The 13,948-nt window shown below is 46.2% G+C and overlaps 1 protein-coding gene across 2 annotated transcripts in view; it reads left to right on the plus strand.

The window, feature by feature from the left end:
* KATNB1 (katanin regulatory subunit B1) overlaps positions 1 to 12,898 on the plus strand; it is a 17,640-nt gene extending 4,742 nt beyond the window's left edge. The window contains exons 3-19 of one of the 2 annotated variants that reach the window (XM_021541167.4): positions 797 to 914; positions 2,596 to 2,696; positions 3,214 to 3,255; positions 3,915 to 3,998; positions 4,954 to 5,069; positions 5,578 to 5,649; positions 5,912 to 6,062; positions 6,451 to 6,638; positions 6,758 to 6,891; positions 7,703 to 7,750; positions 7,922 to 7,998; positions 8,640 to 8,759; positions 9,529 to 9,678; positions 9,993 to 10,069; positions 10,463 to 10,537; positions 11,207 to 11,323; positions 11,905 to 12,898. In XM_021541167.4, the coding sequence (XP_021396842.2) occupies positions 797 to 914; positions 2,596 to 2,696; positions 3,214 to 3,255; positions 3,915 to 3,998; positions 4,954 to 5,069; positions 5,578 to 5,649; positions 5,912 to 6,062; positions 6,451 to 6,638; positions 6,758 to 6,891; positions 7,703 to 7,750; positions 7,922 to 7,998; positions 8,640 to 8,759; positions 9,529 to 9,678; positions 9,993 to 10,069; positions 10,463 to 10,537; positions 11,207 to 11,323; positions 11,905 to 12,037 (1,803 nt within the window). In that variant the 3' untranslated portion in view covers positions 12,038 to 12,898. The remainder of the gene's footprint in view (positions 1 to 796; positions 915 to 2,595; positions 2,697 to 3,213; positions 3,256 to 3,914; positions 3,999 to 4,953; positions 5,070 to 5,577; positions 5,650 to 5,911; positions 6,063 to 6,450; positions 6,639 to 6,757; positions 6,892 to 7,702; positions 7,751 to 7,921; positions 7,999 to 8,639; positions 8,760 to 9,528; positions 9,679 to 9,992; positions 10,070 to 10,462; positions 10,538 to 11,206; positions 11,324 to 11,904) is intronic. The other variant, XM_021541168.4, reaches the window with a different exon arrangement.
* The last annotated feature ends 1,050 nt before the right edge of the window (positions 12,899 to 13,948 follow it).

A 13,948-nucleotide genomic window follows, 5' to 3' on the forward strand; every position in this document is an offset into this window, starting at 1 on the left:
TTCCAACTGGCATTCCCAGCCTCTGTATGTGTGTGGGAGGCACAGAGCTAGTGTAGCTATTTAAAAAGACATCTGAGGATGGACTAAAGCAGAAAATACTGCTTATTTGGCAAGCAGAAAGTCTGCAGTGGTGGGATTTTTTTTCAAGAGCTGGTTTTAAATATTCTTGTGTTTTACTAAAATATAGGCCTTTTCAAAATGCTGATGTAATTTGTAAGCTTTCAGGTGCTCAAGGATGAAAGGAACTTTATGTGAATTACTGCCTTATGCCTCAAGTCAGTACTTCAGTGTTAGCACCATGCTGTCACTGTGACATCCATTGCTGGCAGCAACCTGGGGCTCAGTGCTTGGTGAAGGTTTCAAAGTAGCCCTGCTTTTGCTCTTGCTTGGATTTTGTAACTGCTTCATGACACTTAGATGACCTATTTAGAGCAAACACGGTGGCATTGTGCTACTACAGCATAATTTTTATGATGTAAGAATGTGTCAGCCATGTCTGAGCATCCGCACCTAATGTTTAACTACCTGTGTCTCTGTTGATGCATCCTTTGAAACTTAGTCAGCGTGCCCCAGAAAGTTACTCCAAAGATAATGTGGGAAGACAGGTGTGCTGTGCTGGGTGCAGTGATGGGCTTTAGAGTGCCCTGCCACCCTGCTGGCTGCTGAGGAAAAAGGACTGGCACAGCCAGGTGGTCCCAGCTCATGGCTGAAGAGTTCCCCTCGAGTATGAACAATGCCATGTTCCTACAGGGCTGTGCCAGCAGCTGTTGACTGATCCTGATGGTTTTCTTTGCAGAGCCTGACAGGCCACACAACCCCCATTGAGAGCCTACAAGTCAACCCAAATGAGAAGCTCATAGTTGCAGGGTCCCGGTCAGGGTCCATTCGAGTTTGGGACCTGGAAGCTGCCAAAGGTATGTGCCCAGGAGATTTTGCTCCTGGTCATACACACTTTATGGGGAATCCTTATGTTTAATGTCTATACTGACCCAGAAAGTTCCTGATTTAAGAAGGAACGGAGCCTCGTTTGCTTTTATCTTCATCTGCATCTCCCTTTTTTGCCCTTCTACTGAGGGTTAGAGCTGTGTATTCATGCTTGAGCAGAAATTTGGACATGTTTTGGGGACACTGATCTGAGGAACTAGTTTTTGTGGTTTTGACCTGAGTGTGTCAAAATCTATATTCCATTTTCCATGCACGTACAGATAACTAGGCATTATAGAATTTGTATTCAAAATTGTCAACCTTAATAAAAGGATCCCAAACCAGATTGGAAGTTTTAAGTTTATTAGGTTCTGCATAAATGCAGGAATCCTCTGCTTGTTGACTTCTTGTTCTTAGGTTCTAGCTTTTCTTTTTTCCTCTAGCGATTTTTCTGCTCTCCTGCTCTTTCATGGCCACAGAAATAGACAAAGGCCTAATTTTTAATAAACTGTAAAAGCTATGAACTCATCAATCTCTGATCCTTTAAAGACCACTGTTGAGTCATGCTTTATTTATTGCATTTTCCTCAAATGAGGAATGAGTTTGAAAAGGTATCATAAATCACTTGAGTGCATTCCAGCAGGAACACCAGAAAATGACTGAATATTTCTTATAGGTTACTACTTGTTAATAGAAGGAATGTATAATGAAAATAGACTTACACTGGCTAAGCTAAGGAGGCAAACCCCAGGCAGCATCAATAATGGAAAGCACTGATGTCACTCAGACAGTTAGAATCAGTTCAGTTATGGAATAGTTTGGCTCTGCCTGTGGGGAGTAGCTGATCTGGCTGCATTTATTAGAAGACCTATGAGCCAATGTCTGTGCAAATGTCCACCCCAGCTCTGGCTCAAGAGCTAATTTCTGCCAGGGGAATCATCAGCTTGTTCCAGATGACGGATGAGGGAGAGGGATTGCCCTTGTTATTATCTGAGCAGTTTTTCTTAGAGCTGAGTTCTGCATTTGTCACTGCTTGCCAAGATATGATGTACCAGTTCTACTGGTCCTTTCTGGTTTCCAGAATTACAGGGGGTGTTACTTGATGACTTGCTGAAACACTGATCGTTTCTTTGTCTCCTGCTTCCTAACCATCCATTTCCTGTCTTTATGGTAATTCTTGCAAGGGGCAATTGAAGGACTCCAGGGTGAATATTGGAACCTAAGAGGTGGTGCCTAGATGGGGTGCTGAGTCCTGGGAAAGGGTCTGTCTAATAACTGCAGGGTGAATGCTGCAGGCAGCCAATACTGTTTCACTTTACTTCCCAGCCAAAACTGTTCCTCCTCCGGCCCCTTTTGCTGGCTGTGTAACAAATGGAAAGCTGCACTGCCTGCCAGCTGCCTCATTTCAGAATGGAGATCTTTTTGAGTTCTGTCTGTAGTTTCCATACCTAAGGACAGAACTGTCATTAAGTTCATTGATCATGAGCTTTCTATTGCTGTTTCTTTGCATTGCTGGGGTGAAGTCAGAGGCATTTCCACAAAATAATGTGTATTTCCATAAAATAATAGCGGGGATAGTATAGCTACAGTTCTGCATGGTGTTTGGTGGAAATGAACTATTAAATGTTTTTCCCCTATTCCTTCTCTCTGCTCTGCCTCTCCGTTTCCCAGTTCTTCGTACCCTACCAGGTCACAAAGCGAATATCTGCAGCCTTCATTTCCATCCTTTTGGAAGCTTTGTGGCATCTGGCTCTTTGGACACCAACATTAAGGTAAAACCCAGCTTCCACCAGAGATTTTCCTTTTGCGGTGTCTTTGTTTTGAACAGTGCCAGAACATGTTTTTTGTCAAGCTGTTGATGGATGCTGCACATCATCATTTCCATGTGTGGGCAGGTGTGTTTGTGAGTGCTTGTGAAATCTGTGTGTGTATTTTCACAGCCAGCTCATAAATGTGACTCCTCTGGTGTGGAATGTGGCTCTGAGTAAGGTGCCAGCCAAGACCTGGTGTCAGCAAGCACAGATGTCCTAGTTGCTGTGGATTGTATCTGCTTCCTCAGGCTGGTGTTTGGCTGTCAGAACTGAGCTACTGTAGTAAGAGATACCTTCCAGGAGTGATTCTCACTTGGAGAGTTAGAAAATACCCCTAAGGCCTACAGGGGTTCAGCAGCCCATTCATTCTGCAGTATCTGTTAGCTTAGTGACACAGAGATCCCTTGTTCTGGCAGGACCCTTGAGCTCCCAACATACTGCTCTAAACATACAATTTGTTTGCTTTTCTTCCTTGTAGCTCTGGGATGTAAGAAGAAAAGGCTGTATCTTCACATTCAAGGTAAAATATTTCATTAGATTTTGCAAAGAGGGGATAAATATTTATTTTGAGGACTTGTGAGCAAACCTAAATGTGATTATGTACAATGAACTTCCTGGATTTCCAGCATGAAAATAAGATCTGCATGATTTGTGAAGTGGCCTGGCAAACCTCAGCAAGCCTCTGCAAGCTGCATGAGAACATGAAATGGATATTATAGGATATCAATGGGTATCATGTGCTATAGTGTGGATGACTTCAGTGGGGGATGGAGAGCATCCGTGAGGGTTTCTTTATGTTCTTAATGGTATTACCACTGCACTGAGATGGTTCTGTTCTTGGGACCTTTTTCTATCTGAAGAACTTGCTGTATATTAATTTCATGTAGAGACCAGAGATAAGTGTCACAGCACTTCTATCTGACCATATGTAAATCTGTAATTTAGAAACTGATTCTTATTAATGTAGCCAGATCTGTATTTTCCATACTTAAACTGATGTCATAAGGGACTAGGTGAGAGAGATTATACACATTTAGTGTGGCTGGGTGTAGCGTCTTGAGTACAATGTCATGTTCTGCAAGCTGTGAGCTCTGTAAAACACTTAATTGGTTTTGGTTTAATATATTGTATAGGATTGAAAGACACAAGCCAGAACACTGTTTGTTTTCCTGATTTCAGGGTCACACAGAAGCAGTTCGGTGTCTCCGCTTCAGCCCTGATGGGAAATGGGTGGCCTCTGCTGCTGATGATCACACTGTAAAGGTAATTTATTGTGACACCTTCCATATGTGCTTGTGGCACATGGGAATGCTGGGATTGCCTTTTTACCAGGCATTACCAGCACTCACTCATAAATACCCTTAGTTCATTTGGCAGCTGGCTGTGCCCCATGGCTTTGCAGAGATTGGTTCTCTTATGGGGATCCTGTCTGATGGCCCACAGCACCCATGGAAGAGCTGCATGTTGAAATGCCCTTCCAGCAGACACATTTGAAGAGACTATTACTCACAGAAAAACCAATGTTTTGATGTAGTAGAGTGGTGATACCTGAATGTTGGCCTCAATAACCTTGTAAAATGAATTGTCCACAGCAAATTGCTTCACCAGACTAATTTCTGGCTCTGTTTGTGTTATACACATTAGGTGTGATTATCAGCCTGAAAATTGCTGTCAGGACTAAGCAGAGCAAGAGAAAGAGTTCAGGAAAGTGTTGACTGAAGTAATGATTTCAGTTGTTACACATGGAGTATGGAGGAAAGGAGATGAAGGACTGATTTTATTTTCAGTTTCACATGAAATTAACTGATCAGTTATTTCACTGCATTTTCAAATGGAGAATAGAGCACAGGAAGAAGGAATTGCTAAGGGATTCAGAGCTTTTGGATCTTTGTTTGTTCATGTTTGAGATACAGTCTGTAAGGGACAGATGGAACTGCTCTATTTTGTCTCAGTCTCTAAATATAAACCAGAAACTTCTAGGGGACAAGTTACATGGAAAATAAAAGATAATGCAAAAAAAAAACCAAAAAAAACAACCAACACAAACCCAAACCAAAGCCTTAAATTATTTGGATGGTACCCTTTCCCTGATTATTGCCATCTTTGACAGACTTGGGTCTGTTCTTGGAGAGTGGAAGTGTTAGAAAATTGCCTGTACAAGGAAATCCCAAGTGTATTGGAAATCTCTTCAAGAGCCTCTGTTCTTTCCTCCTTTCAGCTGTGGGATCTGACTGCTGGGAAGTTAATGTTTGAGTTTACAGGACACACCGGCCCAGTAAACGTTGTTGAATTCCATCCCAATGAGTACCTTCTGGCTTCTGGCAGCTCTGACAGGTACATAAGGGGAGGGAGGAAGAAGGGAAATGTATATGTCTTTTCCATTTCCTCATGCCCTTCCTTGTAGGAATATGTCACTCAATTCAAACCTGCCATTGCAAGAGCCAGACATGTAGATAGCAGGACATGACATCTGTGATGGGCAGAACATGGAGATCCTCCCTTCTCATCCAAAATTTATGGCACCTGCTGCCACACTAAAAATCAAAGTGTAGCCCCAAGCCTGTCACAAACCCAGCTGACATCCTGTGTGAACAGGAGGCAGCCCTGCTCAGCTGGCAGGGTGTCCTCTGAGATCTGTGTTAGCTCTAAATGCCTGTCCATGGCTAGAGCCTCTAAGTATCTCTGTCTGGATTCATGGATCTTAGCTAGACCAGCTTTCTGTGTAGGGTCACTGTTTGTGCACAACTGCAAAAGTCATTCTGTTAGTGTTTTGTTTAAAATCTGGATCCTACTGTGTTTTATAGAGCCATGAGAAATGAATTTTGTTGTGTTGTGTGTACAGGACTGTTCGGTTCTGGGACTTGGAGAAATTTCAAGTTGTGAGCTGTATTGAAGAGGAGGCCACTCCTGTCAGGTACATTAAATTCCTACTGAAATGTGCTAGGCAGAGACTAAAGGTGGGATGAAGGAGGGGTTTCCTCAGAGAGAGACTTTACTGGGGAGAAGTTTGGGCTGTTGGACATAGGGCACAGACCCACCAGGTTGCACAGGTGAACACCACATTGCAAGGTTCATTGTTAGAAACAGAACTGAAGGTGTTCAGTGTAGTCAGAGATCCACAAGGACTGAGCAAGGTGGGAATGCTGTGCCTGATTCTTCTCCTGCCTTCCTCCCAGGTGTGTGCTCTTCAACCCGGATGGCTGCTGCTTGTACAGTGGCTTCCAGGATTCGCTGCGTGTGTACGGCTGGGAGCCAGAGCGCTGTTTTGATGTGGTCTTGGTGAACTGGGGAAAAGTAGCTGACTTGTCTATCAGCAACAACCAGCTGGTAAGACACTGCTCCTGAGGTGGGGGTAGGCAGCTGTGAAATACAAGATAAAATCCTTCTGCCTCCTTGCAGGCCTTCAGACCTGTAAGCTTGTGTCAGGCCTTGAAGCATGCCCAAAGGCTGTGTGCCTTGTGCTCCACTTCGTATCTCTGCCTTCTGGAGGAAAGAACTGGAGCTTAGTTTGACCAGTATTTAGAAGCTATGCTTGGTAAAAGTTTTATCCAAGCCTTTCATAAATCGCTGGCAACTTCAGGTTGACAAATCCGCAGCACTGAACTGAGCAGTCCTCAAGCACAGTTGCTCAGGGTCACTCCATCATGCCTGTTCTCAAAAGGGCTGGTATGCACCCCACTCCTTGGTGAATTCTCTTGATCTTTTGCCTCTGCAGATAGGAGTTTCCTTTGCACAAAGCACAGTCTCTTCCTTCGTGGTGGATCTCAGCAGAGTCCCAAAGTCAGATTCTGTTCCTCACGGGTTGATCAGGGACGACCAGCCTCTTGTGCCACCTACCCCCACAGGGTCCTCCCTTCGCCGCATCTATGACAGGCCCTCAACGAGCTGCAGCAAGCCACAGAGGTGAGGCAGTCTGCTGGCTTGTTGAGTTTCCAGATTTTAAGGAAATGTTCCACACACAGAGTGTTCTCTCTTTCTCTCTGACAGTATGGCTTCCCCTGACAACAACTCTTTTTCCACAGCAGAGTGAAGCACAACTCAGAGAGTGAGAGGCACAGTCCTAGCAGTGAAGATGACCGGGATGAGAAGGAATCAAAGGCTGAGATCCAGAACCAGGAGGATTACAAAGAGATCTTCCAGCCCAAGAATGCAATCTGTCAGTACCAGGGTTTATAGTGCTTTTGAGTAGTGTTTGGGTTTGACATCAGGGCACTAAACTGATTTTATAGAACTGACCTTTGGCTTACTGTAACAGAGACTTCACCTGTGACTGGGGAGTTTAGAAACCTTACTTTAATATTCTGTGCTTGGACAGTGACACACAGATCATGTTGGTGAATGGCTTAAAAGGAGGCAGCTTTACAAGGGTACAGTGATGCCTGTTTGAAGCCTGGCTCAGAATCCAGAGCTTCATTGCAAATATGCTGCCTTCATGTTCTGATTAGAGTGTTAAGGGAATTTTATTAGCTTAGAACTTTGATATGCGTATCAAAATCAGCAGTCTTCATTAAAGAAGGAAAGGCAAAATATTTTGTTAAAGCAAAGACTGTTGTTTAGGAGGCATTGTGCAGTGTCTGTATCTCATTTTTAAGCAAATGATAAAAATGAGATACTCTTTCTGAGGAATTAATTGCATTATTTTAATTTACTTATATAAATCAATAACAGGAGGTAGATTTTTCCTAATATTATTTGTCATGACAGTGCCTTGTCTCACACTTCATACCTCTACAGCAGCAGTGAACCACAGGGGTCAGTTTTGTCCCTTGTATCCATGAAGGCTGAAAGCTTTTAGCTAAATTCAACAATAGTGTCAAGGTCCAAAAGAGATAACTTTGCTTGTTGTATCACTGATTGCCCTCATGTGTGGAGTTGTTGGAGATTTCTCTGCTCCAAGGTTGACTTACCACTTATCTGTAGCCTTGGATGCTCCTTCATTTATTTATTGTTTAAATCTTTTTCTGTAGGCCGAACTCCTCCTCGGAATGAGCCCTTTCCTGCCCCTCCTGAGGATGGTGAGTATGGAAATAACCCCTTGGTGGGGATGGGGTTAATGGCCCTCAAAAGAGGGAGAGCTGCCTGAAGGCAGAAATTACTCCTTGCAATATAGCTAAACAGAACGTTTGCTCTCAACTCTTGAAAGTAACAATCAGTTTCTGCTTCCCCACTTCTCTCCCTCTTGGTAGAGCCTGGAGCTGCAAAGGAAGCAGTGAAGCCCAGCCAAGCTGCGGATGTCCAGACCTCGCTGCCAAAGCAGGAACTTGTACGTACTGAATGCTCCGTGAATCGCTGTTCCTGCTCCCTCTGAGCCATGTGCAGAGCTGGAGAGTTTGTGATTTCTGCTCAGGCTGACTCCTTCACTGCAGGGCAGTAAAAGTGCAGCTCCAGGCTTTGTGCTGCCAAGTGTCTTGCCTTAGCAGTGGAACCAAGGCCAAGCCTCTGACAGGCTCTGTTGTTAGTTTGCTTGTGCTTGCAGTGGTGCTTCTCCTTGCATCTCAAAATTGGGGCACTCAGAGAATCAAGTGCCAGGTTTCTACAAATGCTTGAACAGAGGCTGTTTTGTTGCCAAAAGTGCAAGCAGCTGATGGGCCAGTATTCATTTTACTGGCTTCTTTAGAATTCTCTCTTAGCCTTCAGGCTGGCCACAGCCCATTGCCCTAATTTCAGATAACAATAACAGCACTTGACACTTTTGCTGGGGCATCTCCATGTTCTTTACAATCTTTAATTGCATCATGGTGTGTACCTGAGAGACACTTTATTGCCTCTTAAATTATTCTTGCAAACTGGAGACTGCTTGTGTGTTAGGGCCCTGCTGTGAGAAGAAAGCAGGTCAGAAATAAAGGTCATCAGACTAGGGCCAAACTGTTCCTGCTAGAGCTTTTATCCCATTTTCTCCTGCAGCCTGATCCAGTCCAGAGGCCACCAATTGCCTCCTCAACTTCTTTGACCAGGACAGAGCCATCAGTAATTCCTGCAGCCAGGAATGAGCCCATTGGCTTGAAGGCCTCTGACTTTCTCCCAGTAAGTGTCTCTGGACAATGTTTTCCAGCCAATGTCTGTGTTGGGTGGCATCAGAAAGGGGGTTCCCCATTGAGATAGGTATAAATACAGCAGAGTTGAGCCCTACTCTTACCAAAGCAGAGAGCAAGGGGTGAGACAATCACTGAACTATCCATGTACCACACAGTGGTTCATTTAAAAAATTAGTGTCTGCCATTACATGTATGTAATAATTTCACAGGACTCTGCCTCTTGCATCTTGGAGGCTTCTTAGTCTCTCCTGGGGGAGGGTATTCCCTTGTCCTAAAAAGGGGTGAAGATGAGAGCATCTTGATGATTCCAAACTCTAAATGTGAGTGAAGGAAGTAGTGGTTCTATCATGTCCTGGGCAGGAAGCAAATTGAGAGTCTAATGAATTACGTAAGAATTATGCTTTGTAGTAAAACTTGTAGTTCCCAGACAAGTGTTTCACACAAGAAAAATGGGTTTGTGTGAAAACATTTCTTCATTAAAACATATTGATTTTGAAAACTTACTTTAAATTCACCTTTTTTGGGAGTTTTTCCAAAGCTTTAAACATGTTTGTGATTGATGTAGTAGAAAAAGCAGGAAATAAGTAACTGAAATCAGAACAAATTAAGCATTTCCATTTCAAAAGGTTTTTACAACCGTCTGCAAGGAAGTCAGTATTCACTGTCAGTCTCTGCACCGAAATTGGCTCTCACCTAGGCAGAGAATGCTCCCACCCTTCTGTGCCATCCTGCTGTGTTACTGGTGTCTGTACTTCCAGGCTGTGAAAAGCCAAAGCCAGACGGAGCTGGTGGATGAGGAGGCCATGTCCCAGATCAGGAAAGGCCACGAGACCATGTGCGTGGTGCTCACCAGCCGCCACAAGAACCTGGACGCTGTGCGGGCTGTGTGGAGCACCAGTGACATCAAGGCAAGCATGTGGAAATGTCTGAGGCTCATGAGGGGAGCAGCTGAGCAGCTCTCTTTGCTTCTCTGGGCCTGATTCTGCCTCATACGGTACACAGAGTCTCACAGCTTTCATCCCAAGGGATGCACCACAGAGTGCTGCAGCTGACTGGTCACAAAGAAACATGGAGAAAACTTTCCCATGAGAGAGCTCTCTTCCCTAGCCAACTTCATGTTTCCTGTACCTTACTTTGTAAAAGCAGCACTAAATACTAATTTGTATTAGCCTAACCAGTTTGACCTATGCAATAGATGACTTTTCTTCCCCTTCTCTCTCAGAACTCTCTGGACTCTGCAGTGGCAATCAATGATCTGTCTGTTGTCGTGGATCTCTTGAATATTGTCAACCAAAAACCGTGAGTCCTGGATGGGGTCAGCCCCTGGGATGTCTAAGAGCTTCCTGACTGGGAGCTGGGAGCTCTGCCTTGTACCTGCCCCGTGTCCAGTGGGCCATGGCAGCATGAAATTAATGTGCTTGTAGTCACATCTTCAAGCCTGCAGTGACAGTAACAGCTGGATTTATTTGGGGCCAAGGAAAATCAGAGTATTGGGGCTTTATAAAGGGATTCTGCTGAGGGTCAAAGAAATATATCCGAACCTGCCACTTTCTCTCACGAGGGGGAGTCAGTGAACTTGCTCTGTGAACTTGAGTGTATCTGTCTGGGCATTTGCCAGGAAGTTTTATTTGTGTCAGCTCGGCTTTGTAAAGCCTCAGTCTCCAGTCTCAGGATATGTCCTTTTCTTTTCAGGTCTCTCTGGAAGCTGGATTTGTGTACTATAGTCTTGCCACAGATAGAAAAACTACTCCAAAGTAAATATGAAAGGTGAGGTCTCAAGAACATAGTGTGCTTGAGGGACAGGGTGTAAGTAGTGATAGGGGAGCTGTGCTGGGTATTTTGTACCTGAAGGAAAATCCTGAGAAATCACTGCAGATACAGTCTCATGCTAATACGCCTTAAAAAGAATTATGGAGTTGCCAGTGTGTGTGGGAAAAGATACAGAAAATATGCATGGGCAGGAAGAGAAGGATAGTGGGTTTTGTCTTAGATGTTTTGGTTTAAGACAGCTCTGGCAGCCAGGAGGGGTAATGTAAAACAAATGGGCTTTGCACACTGCTGGGAATGAAGCTGTCCACTTGGGACAAGGAATGAAGTCCTGCAACAGCCCTGGGGACTCATCTTTAGGGGGAGAAATTGCAGCCTGTCTTAAGATGGAGCTTTTGCTCTTCCTTTCTTTTGGGAGAGAGGTTCCTGCCAGGTTCCCTTGGCAGGACATCTCTGCCCTTGAGCAGAGAGGTCCCCCTTGGGTGGAGTGTGGGCCAGGACCTTTGGAACAGACTTGCTTTGTGAAAACTTTGGGACTCAGATGTGTTGTTGGTACTTGGCTGTTGCTCTCCTTCCCTGGTTACAGGTGGTGGAGTGGAGTTGTTTGAGGGCTGTGTGCTAGGGGGACAGGAATGACATTCAAGTGGGACCCCATTCTCTATTTTTCAGTTATGTGCAGACTGGCTGCACATCCCTGAAACTCATTCTCCAGAGATTCCTGCCACTCATCACAGACATGCTCACTGCACCACCTTCTGTTGGAGTGGACATCAGCAGAGAGGAAAGGTGAGGCACATACTTCCACTTGGTCCCTCCTGGGACCAGCCTTTCTCTTGGGTGAGCTTTGCCCTTGCCATCAGGGCTCTGATACCAGACTGGACATGCCTTCCCTTTGTCTGCAAACACCAATCCCTCGTGCTCAGAGGAAAAGGGCTGCCTTTCTCTTTGCCTCTGTGCATTGAGTCATACCTAAACAAGGTACTGGGAGTAAAGCTGCCCTGTGGCTTTCCCCTCTGCCTCACAAGAAACATGATTTGGTAGCCAGCCCCTGGATTTTGAGTTCATTCACAGGGTAGCTCCTCACTGAGAATTAGCTTTTGGAAAATAGCACCTCCTTTTTCCCTGGACTGTACTGCCAAGGGGAGAAGAGGGCTGAAAGAGCCCTTATGTGGATGCTGTTCTCCTGTCTCATCAGGATGTGGGCTGAATGCCTGGTGTTTTCACAGAGCTGTGCTCATATTTCAGTCTCTTCCAGGCCATTTTCAGGGCTTTTCTCTCCTGCCTGAGTTGCCTCTCTGGCACTGCAGGAACTGCTGCACCTCGGGCAACTAGGGATTCATGCTGTGTCTGCTGTCATTTTTTTCCAGGCTTCACAAATGCAAGTTGTGCTACAAGCAGCTGAAAAACATCAGCAATGTTGTCAAGAACAAGTCTGGGCTCAGTGGCCGCCATGGTAGTGCCTTTCGGGAACTGCTTCTCCTCATGGCTGTCCTGGACTAACAGCCACCACCTCCTCATGTACAAATACAGGTGGCCAAGCTTCCCCTGCTCGTGGTCTGGCTGGATTTCAGATCTCTCCATGTGTCCGTCTTTTCCCCCTGCCCCTCTCCAGCATGGTGGGGAAGTGGAATCTGCCTGGCTGGTCGCCCACCCAGCCCTGGTGCCTTACGGGCTGGATGGAGGACCTGAGTGGAGAGACGTGTGTGCTCTGTGAGGGGCCCTGGCGGGTGGAGGGCTCCACAAAGCCCTGTAGGGAAGCTGCTTCATTTCAGCTCTTCATCTCAGCATCAAGCTCTGGGCTGCTCTGTGTGCTGGCCGGTCCCTGCAGGAGGGCTCTGAGTCTGCTGTCACCCCTCCTTCCCGCTTGTGCTGTCGGTTCTTGTCGCTTGGCCCTGTGGGCCAGGGCCCCGCTCTCGCTGTGCAGCTGCTGACTGCAGCCACTGCCCCACAAAAGCCTGCTGTGGGGTGGATGCCCTTTCCATACCGAAGGGACTTCAACTGCCCTGGGGGACCAGCCCCTTTGGCTTCATCTGACGTGGGCAAGGACACTGTGCCGCTGTGCTGGTGCATCTCTAGGACCTGAACCAAGAGACCTTCTCTTGGCTTCTCAGACATCCCTGCTGGCACCCAGGGCTGCAGAGGATCAGTGTCTTCAGACTGTCCTTGGATCTGAGGTCTACCTGGTCCTCTTAAAACATGTGACATAAGCAGGACTCATCGTATGTGCTTGCCTTTGGGGGTGAGGATTTGGAAGGGTGGAGGAACAGAGGGACATGGACTGAATTATGTCTTTCTACATCCACTAGACCATTCTTAGAGGTTTGTTTTTGGTTTTTCCCCCTGAATAAATGTCTGTCAGAACCTTTCTGTCCCTCTTTCTTCTTTCCTCTGGGGAAAGAGGTTCCTCTTTGGTGCTTTCCCTGCTCTTCCCAGCCTGTCTCCCATTTTATACACTGGAGCCTGTTCTCCAGGAATCTGTAACTTATAATGAATTTTATTAAAATATTTGTAATTTTTTTTAAAGTTGTGTTAAATGCCTGTATCTCTTGGAGTGCTCTTCACCTTGGCATGGCTCCTGGCTGGGAGTGCCCAGGAAAAGCAGGGGTCTGTTCCCTGCCTGTCCCAGAGGAAGCTGACCATTCTCACCCTTCCTGCTGGGAGGCTGTGGTGAACAACAGGAGAACCAGCACTTGCCAGGTGGCTTGTGGAAATCCTGGGGGCAATTTCACTCTGCTGGGTTGTTCTCAGCCCAAGGAGCAGTGTCATCATTTAGGGCTCATCCTTCTCCCTGGCTGCACACAGATCTCCCTCCCCTGGCTCTCCAGCAGATCTGGGCAAGAGTGGCAATGCTGCCTCTGAGCTCCCAAGCCAGCATTCAGAAGGCTGTTCTGGGGAGGTGGAGTGGGTCCATCAAGAAAGCTAAAGCCAGTTCCCACATTGCTGATGCTTATCCAAACAGTCAAGTTTTGGGAACAAAGGGGAGTGACTGCCCTGCTCCGTGGCTCTGGAGGAGCTGGCTCCGAAAGTGGCTTGTACAGCAAGAGGCCCTGGCACTGAGCCACTGCAGGAGGTGAGTGCTGCCTGCTTTGAGCACCAGGACACTCAGGGTGTGTGTCCTGCTCTGCAGCTGCTTCCTGCTTTATATGATATGGTGATAATCCTATGGCTGGACCCCCATGGGATGTGAAAAGGCTCTGCCAGTCACCAGCCTATTGGGATGTGAGGTGGGGCAGGACAAGGTGGAGCAGGACATGGGCACATGGGCACATTGAGACTCAATTCAGATTTAACCACTGCTCTCCTGCTAATTACAGGAGACTAATAGCTGCAAAATGGGGTGGGGACTGCTGCCAGGTTGGCCTCAGGGACAGCTGAAAGGGGAAGGATATGATGGGCTTTTCCATGGGAGAT

Source organism: Lonchura striata, chromosome 11 (genome assembly GCF_050655825.1).
Source record: "Lonchura striata isolate lonStrDom1 chromosome 11, ASM5065582v1, whole genome shotgun sequence".
NCBI classification, from domain to species: Eukaryota; Metazoa; Chordata; class Aves; order Passeriformes; family Estrildidae; genus Lonchura; species Lonchura striata.